General features: G+C 66.9%; 1 protein-coding gene across 1 annotated transcript; it reads right to left on the bottom strand.

Annotated features, from left to right (window-relative positions):
- Positions 1–1,719: 1,719 nt before the first annotated feature.
- LOC136305200 (liprin-alpha-3-like) lies at positions 1,720–9,914 on the bottom strand (the record flags this gene model as incomplete). The annotated part of the gene is made up of 6 exons (XM_066208533.1): positions 9,420–9,914; positions 7,085–7,345; positions 5,722–5,823; positions 4,527–4,691; positions 2,508–2,582; positions 1,720–1,794 (listed from the first exon to the last, which is right to left on the bottom strand). Coding segments are annotated over exons 1-6 (1,173 nt in total), but the record flags the coding sequence as incomplete, so codon positions are not given.
- Positions 9,915–10,183: the final 269 nt, after the last annotated feature.

The following is a 10,183-nucleotide window of genomic DNA, read 5'->3' as shown; positions in this document are numbered from 1 at the left end:
CCCCACTGACCCCAGTGACACCGCTGACCCCGCTGACCCCAGTGACCCCCTGACCCCAATGACCCCACTGACCCCAGTGACCCCCCTGACCCCAATGACCCCACTGACCCCACTGACCCCACTGACCCCAGTGACCCCCCTGACCCCACTGACCCCACAGAACCCATTGACCCCACTGACCCCACTGACCCCCCTGACCCCCCTGACCCCACTGACCCCACGGACCCCACTGACCCCACTGACCCCACGGACCCCACTGACCCCACTGACACCACAGACCCCTGACCCAACTGACCCCTGACTCCCCTGACTCCCCTGACCCCATTGACCCCCCTGACCCCAGTGACCCCAGTGACCCCACTGACCCCATTGACCTCACTGACTCCCCTGACTCCCCTGACCCCACTGACCCCACTGACCCCATTGACCTCACTGACCCCACTGACTCCTCTGACCCCACTGACCCAATGACCTCACTGACCCCTGACCCCACTGACCCTCCCACTGACCTCTGGTCCCCCTGAGGTGACCCCTGTGACCCCCTTGACCCCATAACCTCTGACCCCATGACCCCCCCAGTGACCCCCGACCCCCCGCTGTCCCCTCAGTGTCCCCTCGGTGTCCCCGCTGTCCCCTCAGTGTCCCCTCAGTGTCCCCTCAGTGTCCCCTCGGTGTCCCCTCAGTGTCCCCTCAGCGTCCCCTCGGTGTCCCCGCTGTCCCCTCAGTGTCCCCTCAGTGTCCCCTCAGTGTCCCCTCGGTGTCCCCTCAGTGTCCCCTCAGTGTCCCCTCAGTGTCCCCTCACTGTCCCATCAGTGTCCCCTCGGTGTCCCCTCAGTGTCCCCTCAGTGTCCCCTCAGTGTCCCCTCGGTGTCCCCTCAGTGTCCCCTCAGCGTCCCCTCGGTGTCCCCGCTGTCCCCTCAGTGTCCCCTCAGTGTCCCCTCAGTGTCCCCTCGGTGTCCCCTCAGTGTCCCCTCAGTGTCCCCTCAGTGTCCCCTCACTGTCCCATCAGTGTCCCCTCGGTGTCCCCTCAGTGTCCCCTCGGTGTCCCCTCAGTGTCCTCTCAGTGTCCCCTCGGTGTCCCCGCTGTCCCCTCAGTGTCCTCTCAGTGTCCCCTCGGTGTCCCCGCTGTCCCCTCAGTGTCCCCTCGGTGTCCCTGCTGTCCCCTCAGTGTCCCCTCAGTGTCCCCTCAGTGTCCCCTCAGTGTCCCCTCAGTGTCCCCTCGGTGTCCCCGCTGTCCCCTCAGTGTCCTCTCAGTGTCCCCTCGGTGTCCCCGCTGTCCCCTCAGTGTCCCCTCGGTGTCCCCTCGGTGTCCCTGCTGTCCCCTCAGTGTCCCCTCAGTGTCCCCTCGGTGTCCCCTCTGTGTCCTCTCAGTGTCCCCTCGGTGTCCCCGCTGTCCCCTCAGTGTCCTCTCAGTGTCCCCTCGGTGTCCCCGCTGTCCCCTCAGTGTCCCCTCGGTGTCCCTGCTGTCCCCTCAGTGTCCCCTCAGTGTCCCCTCAGTGTCCCCTCAGTGTCCCCTCAGTGTCCCCTCGGTGTCCCCGCTGTCCCCTCAGTGTCCTCTCAGTGTCCCCTCGGTGTCCCCGCTGTCCCCTCAGTGTCCCCTCGGTGTCCCCTCGGTGTCCCTGCTGTCCCCTCAGTGTCCCCTCAGTGTCCCCTCGGTGTCCCCTCTGTGTCCCCTCAGTGTCCCCTCGGTGTCCCCTCGGTGTCCCCGCTGTCCCGTACCGCGCTGTCCCCGTCGGTGGCCGCGTCCTCCAGGCCCGAGCGGCGCCGGGACAGCTGCTCCCGCAGGGACAGCGACTGTGGGGACAGGGACAGTGTCACCATGGGACAGGGACAGGGACAGTGTCACCCCCGGGCACAGGGACAGCTGCTCCCGCAGGGACAGCGACTGTGGGGACAGGGACAGTGTCACCATGGGACAGGGACAGGGACAGTGTCACCATGGGACAGGGACAGTGTCACCATGAGACAGGGGACAGGGACAGTGTCACCATGAGACAGGGACAGTGTCACCATGGGACAGGGACAGGGACAGTGTCACCATGGGACAGGGACAGGGACAGTGTCACCATGAGACAGGGACAGTGTCACCATGGGACAGGGACAGGGACAGTGTCACCATGGGACAGGGGACAGTGTCACCATGAGACAGGGGACAGGGACAGTGTCACCATGGGACAGGGACAGTGTCACCATGGGACAGGGGACAGGGACAGTGTCACCCCCGGGCACAGGGACAGTGTCACCATGGGACAGGGACAGGGACAGTGTCACCATGGGACAGGGGACAGGGACAGTGTCACCATGGGGACAGGGGACAGGGACAGTGTCACCCCCGGGCACAGGGACAGGGGACAGGGACAGGGGACAGATGCCACCCCTTGAGGAGCAGGGGACAGGGGACACCCCCAGGGACACGGGGTCCGATGTCACCCTCCAAAGGCCCGCCGTGGGTGTCACCCCCCCCCAGTGCCACCCCCCCGTGTCCCCTGGTGTCCCCCGGCTGTCACCTCCTGGTTGGACACCTCCAGCTCCTCCTCCAGGACGGCCACGCGCTCCAGGGCCACCCGCAGCCGCTCCCGCACCTGGGGACACACGGGTGACACTCAGGTGACACAGGTGACACACAGGTGACACACGGGTGACACTCAGGTGACACAGGTGACACACAGGTGACACCAGAACCCCACCCCCCAGGGATGTCCCCAGGGCCACCCGTGTCACCTCAAAATGCCCCTGAGACCCCGTGGGGACACCCCAGGGACCCTCAGGATGCCCTCAGGGGCCACCAGGTGCCACCAGGTGTGACCAGGTCACCCCAGAAGCCCCTGAAATCCCCCGGCACCCCCCCAGGTCACCCCAAAGACCCCCGAGGTCACCCCAGAACCCCCCTGAGACCCCTTTAGGTCCCGCCAGGTCCCACCTGGGACCTCCAGGTGCCACCAGGTCACCCTGAACACGCCCCCAAACACACCCAAGACCCCCCAGGGACCCCCTGAGACCCCCCAAACCCCCCAGGGACCCCCCCAGGACCCCCAAGGTCAGCCCAGGTCACTCCAGGACCTCCCAGGTCACCTCCAGGTCACCCCAAGGACCCTCCTGAGACCCCTTTAGGTCCCACCTGGTCCCACCTGGGACCTCCAGGTGCCACCAGGTCACCCTGAACACGTCCCCAAACAACCCTGAGACCCCCCCAAGACCCCCCCGGGACCCCCCAAGATCCTCCAAAACCCCCCAGGAACTCCCCCAGGACCCCCAAGGTCACCCCAGAACCCCCCTGAGACCTCTTTAGGTCCCACCACCTCCCACCTGGGACCTCCAGGTGCCACCAGGTCACCCTGAACACATCCCCAAACACCCCCAAGACCCCTCCGGGACCCCCCGAGACCCCCCAAACCCCCCGGGACCCCCCAAGACCCCCCAAAACCCCCCAGGGATACTCCAGGACCCCCAAGGTCACCCCAGAACCCTCCTGAGATCTCTTTAGGTCCCACCAGGTCCCACCTGGGACCTCCAGGTGCCACCAGGTCACCCTGAACACGTCCCCAAAGACCCCCAAGACCCCCCGGGACCCCCCAAACCCCCCAGGGACCCCCCCAGGTCACCCCAAAGTCCCCCCGTGGTCACCCCAGGACCCTCCTGAGTCCCCTTTAGGTCCCGCCTGGTCCCACCTGTGACCTCCAGGTGCCACCAGGTCACCCTGAACACGCCCCCAAACACACCCAAGACCCCCCAGGGACCCCCTGAGACCCCCCAAACCCCCCAGGGACCCCCCCAGGACCCCCAAGGTCAGCCCACGTCACTCCAGGACCTCCCAGGTCACCTCCAGGTCACCCCAAGGACCCTCCTGAGACCCCTTTAGGTCCCACCACCTCCCACCTGGGACCTCCAGGTGCCACCAGGTCACCCTGAACACGTCCCCAAACAACCCTGAGACCCCCCCAAGACCCCCTCGGGACCCCCCAAGATCCTCCAAAACCCCCCAGGAACTCCCCCAGGACCCCCAAGGTCACCCCAGAACCCCCCTGAGACCTCTTTAGGTCCCACTACCTCCCACCTGGGACCTCCAGGTGCCACCAGGTCACCCTGAACACATCCCCAAACACCCCCAAGACCCCTCCGGGACCCCCCGAGACCCCCCAAACCCCCCGGGACCCCCCCAGGACCCCCCAAAACCCCCCAGGGATACTCCAGGACCCCCAAGGTCACCCCAGAACCCCCCTGAGACCCCTTTAGGTCCCACCAGGTCCCACCTGTGACCTCCAGGTGCCACCAGGTCACCCTGAACACGTCCCCAAAGACCCCCAAGACCCCCCAGGGACCCCCCGAGACCCCCCAAACCCCCCAGGGACCCCCCCAGGTCACCCCAAAGTCCCCCCGTGGTCACCCCAGGACCCTCCTGAGTCCCCTTTAGGTCCCAGCTGGTCCCACCTGTGACCTCCAGGTGCCACCAGGTCACCCTGAACACGTCCCCAAAGACCCCCAAGACCCCCGAGACCCCCCCAAAACCCCCCGGGACCCCCCCCGACCTTCTCATCGAGGGCCTTGTGGTGCTCGAAGAGGGACTTGAGGGCCTTGAGCACCTCGACCTCGGAGGAGACGCCGGCCGGGGACTGCGCCTGGCGCTTCACCACCGTCATCCGCAGCGAGCGCTCGTGCCGCGACACCAGGTGCTCCAGGTGCTCCAGCAGCAGCTGCGGGCGGGGGGACGGCGGGGGGACATCACCAGGTGCCAGGTGTCACACGGCAGGTGGCAGGTGACACACAAGGTGGCCGGTGAAACCCAGGTGGCACCCGGGTGACAGGTGCCACGTGACGCTCAGGTGATAACAGGTGACACACAGGTGCCAGGTGCCCCCCCAGGTGACACTCAGGTGGCACACAGGTGTGTCAGGTGCTCACCCGCGTGTTGTTGCCCCCCCAGGTGACGCTCAGCTGACCCCCCAGGTGACACAAAGGTGGCCCCAAGGCGACCCCCAGGTGACACGCAGGTGACAGGTGACACTCAGGTGGCATTCAGGTGCTCACCCAGGGGTTGTTGCCCCCCAGGTGACACACAGGTGCCAGGTGCCCCCCAGGTGACACTCAGGTGGCACACAGGAGCCCCCCAGGTGACACTCAAGTGACGCACAGGTGACACTCAGGTGACCCTCAGGTGCTCACCCGGGTGTTGTTGCCCCCCAGGTGCCCCCCAGGTGACACTCAGGTGACACACAGGTGCCAGGTGCCCCCCAGGTGCCCCCCGGTTGCTCACCGGGGTGTTGTTGCCCCCCCCAGGTGCCCCCCAGGTGCCCCCCAGGTGACACTCAGGTGCCCCCCAGGTGCCCCCCAGGTGCCAGGTGCCCCCCAGGTGCTCACCCAGGTGTTGTTGCCCCCCAGGTGCCCCCCAGGTGCCCCCCAGGTGACACTCAGGTGACACTCAGGTGCCCCCCAGGTGCCCCCCAGGTGACACTCAGGTGCCCCCCAGGTGCCCCCCAGGTGCCCCCCAGGTGACACTCAGGTGACACTCAGGTGCCCCCCAGGTGCCCCCCAGGTGACACTCAGGTGCCCCCCAGGTGCCCCCCAGGTGCCCCCCAGGTGCCCCCCAGGTGACACTCAGGTGACACTCAGGTGCCCCCCAGGAGCCCCCCAGGTGACACTCAGGTGCCCCCCAGGTGCCAGGTGCCCCCCAGGTGCCCCCCAGGTGCCCCCCAGGTGCCCCCCAGGTGCCCCCCAGGTGCTCACCCGGGTGTTGTTGCGCTCGGCCTTGAGCTCGGCGATCTCCTCCTCGCGCTCCAGGAGCTGCTCCCGGCACAGGTTCAGCTCCTTGGTCAGCGCCGCCAGCTCCTGGGGACAGCCGCGGGGACAGCTCCTTACCCCGCCCCTCCCTGCCCACGCCCAGTTTAGCCACGCCCCCTAACCACGCCCCTGCCCCAAACCACGCCCCCCCCCACCCGGCCACACCTGAGCGGTGCTCGCCTGCCCAGCCCCTTTTCCCGTTAACCCCGCCCCTTCCTGACCACACCCCGTTAACCGCGCCCATCACCTGAACCGCGCCCCTGCTCTACCTGGCCACGCCCCTCACACCTGAGCCGCGCTCACCTGTCCGACGCCTTTTCTCCTTTATAAGCCCCTCCCTGACCACACCCAGGTTAACCCCGCCCCCAGTGGTGCCACACCCTATTTAACCCCGCCCCCAGCTGTGCCACACCTGGTTTAACCCTTCTCCTCCCATACCACACCTGGTTTAACCCCTCCACACCTGGTTTAACCCCTTCACACCTGGTTTAACCCTGTCAGACCTGGTTTAATCCTTCCACACCTGGTTTAACCCTTCCACACCTGGTTTAACCCCTTCCACACCTGGTTTAACCCCTTCACACCTGGTTTAACCCTGTCAGACCTGGTTTAATCCTTCCACACCTGGTTTAACCCCTTGGCACCTGGTCTAACCCCTCCACATCTGCTTTAACCCATCCACACCTGGTTTAACCCTTCCCCAGCCACACCACACCTGGTTTAAACACCTTCACACCTGGTTTAACCCCTCCACACCTGGTTTAACCCCATCCACACCCGGTTTAACACCTCCACACCTGGCTTAATCTCTCCACACCTGGTTTAACCCATCCACACCTGGTTTAACCCTTCCCCAGCCCCACTACACCTGGTTTAACCCCTCCACACCTGGTTTAACCACTCCACACCTGGTTTAACCCCTTCACACCTGGTCTAGCCCTTCCACACCTGGTCTAACCCCTCCCCAGCCGGACAACACCTGGTTTAACCCCTCCACACCTGGTTTAACCCCTCCGCACCTGGTTTAACCCCTTCACACCTGGTTTACCCCTCCACACCTGGTCTAACCCCTCCACACCTGGTTTAACCCCTCCGCACCTGGTCTAACCCCTCCACACCTGGTTTAACCCTGTCAGACCTGGTCTAACCCCTTGCACACCTGGTTTAACCCCTTCCCCACCTGGTCTAACCCCTCCACACCTGATTTAACCCCTTGCACACCTGGTTTAACCCCTTCCCCACCTGGTCTAACCCCTCCACACCTGGTTCACCCCTCCACACCTGGTGTAGCCCCTCCCCAGCCCCTCACCTGGGGCAGGGCGCTGTTGAGCTGCCGCTGCAGCAGGTCCCGCTCGTGGGCCAGGTCGCGCAGGCGCAGGTGAGCCGTGGCCAGCCCCTCCTGCGTGTCCCGCAGCGTCTCCAGCAGCCGCTCGCGCTCCCGCAGCATCTGCACCATGAGCTGCTCCAGCCCCGGCTCCTCCGGGGGGCCCGAGCCCCGCCGGGGGTCCTCGCTGATGGTGGGCAGCACCTCGCACATCATCCTGCCGCACCTGGGCGCACCTGGGCGCACCTGGGGGGACAGAGAATGGGACTGGCATCGGCACTGGATCCAACCCTGGAGACACCTGGGGGTCCTGAGCCACCCTGGGGGTCCTGAGCTACTCTGGGGGTCCTGGCTGGGGGTGGGCAGCACCTGGCCCGTCATCCTCCCGCACCTGGGCGCACCTGGGCGCACCTGGGGGGGATACAGAATGGGATTGGCATCGGCAGTGGATCCAACCCTGGAGACACCTGGGGGTCCTGAGCTACTCTGGGGGTCCTGGCTGATGGTGGGCAGCACCTGGCCCGTCATCCTGCCGCACCTGGGCGCACCTGGGCAGGGATGGGCAGCACCTGGGACATTGTCCTGGCACACTCGGGCACACCTGAAGACACCTGTAGCACACCTGGGCACACCTGCCTGTACTGGGACACACCTGGGCACACCTGAAGACACCTGTAGCACACCTGGGCACACCTGTAACACACCTGGGGACACCTGGATACACTTGGGTCCCCAGGTGGGGGGGGCACTGGGGTGAAATGGGGGTTACTGGGGGGTACTGGGATGAACTGGGGGGTTACTGGGGGCACTGGGATGAAATAGGGGGCACTGGGGGAGCACTGGGATGAACTGGGATGAACTGGGGAGCACTGGGATGAACTGGGATGAACTGGGGTGGGCACTGGGATGAACTGGGGGATACTGCGATGAACTGGGATGAACTGGGGGGGGCACTGGGATGAACTGGGATGAACTGGGGTGGGCACTGGGATGAACTGGGGGATACTGGGATGAACTGGGATGAACTGGGGGGGGGCACTGGGATGAACTGGGATGAACTGGGATGAACTGTGGGGGGCACTGGGATGAACTGGGATGAACTGGGATGAACTGTGGGGGGCACTGGGATGAACTGGGATGAACTGGGATGAACTGGGATGAACTGTGGGGGGCACTGGGATGAACTGGGATGAACTGGGATGAACTGGGATGAACTGTGGGGGGCACTGGGATGAACTGGGATGAACTGGGATGAACTGTGGGGGGCACTGGGATGAACTGGGATGAACTGGGATGAACTGGGATGAACTGTGGGGGGCACTGGGATGAACTGGGATGAACTGGGATGAACTGGGATGAACTGTGGGGGGCACTGGGATGAACTGTGGGGGGCACTGGGATGAACTGGGATGAACTGGGATGAACTGGGATGAACTGTGGGGGGCACTGGGATGAACTGGGATGAACTGGGATGAACTGTGGGGGGCACTGGGATGAACTGGGATGAACTGGGATGAACTGGGGGGGCCGCTGAGGCCCGCGGGGGGTGCCATGGTGGGGGGGGGACAGTCGGAGTCCAGGTGGGATGAAATGGGGCGGGAGATCCCGAAAGGTGAGCAGGGGGTGGGGCGGGGGTCAGGATGGGGATCCCAGATTTGGGATGGGGTCGGGATTGGGACCGGGGTGGGGGGGGGGGGGGTCGGGATCCAGGTGACAGATTTGGGATGGGGATGGGGGGGCCGGGATGGGGTCGGGATGGGGGGGGCCGGATGGGGTCGGGATGTCGGAGGTGGGATGGAGACGCCGGGGATGGGATGGGGCCGGGATGGGGATGGAGGGGCCGGGATTCGGATCCCAATTCCGGATGGGGCCGGGGATGGAGGTTGGGGGGCCAGGATGGGGTCGGGGTGTCGGGGGGTGGGATGCAGATGCCGGGGATGGAGGAGGGGGGGAGGTCGGGATGCGGATGGCGGGGCCGGGATGGAGAGGCCACATTTGGGATGGGCTGGGATGCGGGACGGGGATGGCGGGGCCGGGCTGGGGCTGGGGCTGGGCTCGGGAATGGGGTCGGGATGTCGGAGGTGGGCATGGGGTCGGGATGGAGACACCAGGTTTGGGCTGGGCTCGGGATGCGGACGGAGGGCCCGGGGATGGGGACGGCGGGTTTGGGATGCGGATGCCGGATTGGGATGCCGATGCCACATTTGGGATGGGGTCGGGATGCGGATGCCGGCATCGGGATGCGGCTGCCGGCGGCGGGCCGGGGGTCCCGGGGGGGCCCCGGGGGGGCCCCCGGGGGGGCTCGGGGCCCTGCTCCTACCTGGGCTCCGAGCGGCGCTGCGGCAGCTCCGGCGGAGGGAGGCGGCCCGGCGGGGAGGGGGGGCCCCGGGCTGGGGGGGGGTCTCTGCCCGTCGCCCCCGCGCCCGTTCAGGCCCCCAGCGCGCCCCGGGCCCGCCCGAGCCCCGCGGCCGCCGCCCGCCCCCCCCCCGGGTACCGACCCCCCCCCGGCCGGCCCCGCAAAACGCTGCGCGGGCCCTTTAAGAGCGGCGCTGATTGACGGCGCCGCCGACCAATGGGAGCGCGTCCCGGGGCCGCGGCGGCGCTTCGGCCCCGCCCCCGCGCCGGGTGGGGGAGGGGGGGCGTGGTCTGAGCGGGAGAGGCCAATGGGAGCGCGCGGGGGGCGGGGCCTCGCCGGGGTGATGTCATCGGGCGGGGGCGGGGGTGGGGGCGCATGCGCGTCGTCATGGAGACGGCCCCGCCCCCCGCGTCGCCATGGGGACGGACCACGCCCCCCATCGCCCGCGTGCGTCGCCATGGCGACGGGATCGCCCCGCCCACATCCCATCGGACGGCGTCGCCATGGAAACCGCCCCGCGTGGCCATGGAGACGGGATCAGCTCCTCTCCCTGCCCGTTGCCATGGAGACGGAGCGTCACTCAACCCCCCGTTGCTATGGAGACGGACCCCCTCCCCCATCCCCGCGTGCGTTGCCATGGAAACCGCCCTCAGCCACCCGCGTTGCCATGGAGATGGAGCCCCTTCCATGGATGCAATGGAGACAGAGCTCCGCCCCCCGTTGCCATG

The sequence above is a fragment of the Chamaea fasciata genome, unplaced genomic scaffold (assembly GCF_029207755.1).
Source record: "Chamaea fasciata isolate MVZ Bird 193981 ecotype frontalis unplaced genomic scaffold, bChaFas1.0.hap1 SCAF_310, whole genome shotgun sequence".
NCBI classification, from domain to species: domain Eukaryota; kingdom Metazoa; phylum Chordata; class Aves; order Passeriformes; family Sylviidae; genus Chamaea; species Chamaea fasciata.
The sequence above is the reverse complement of the archived record's forward strand: the minus strand, read 5'-3'. Positions and strand labels throughout refer to the sequence as shown.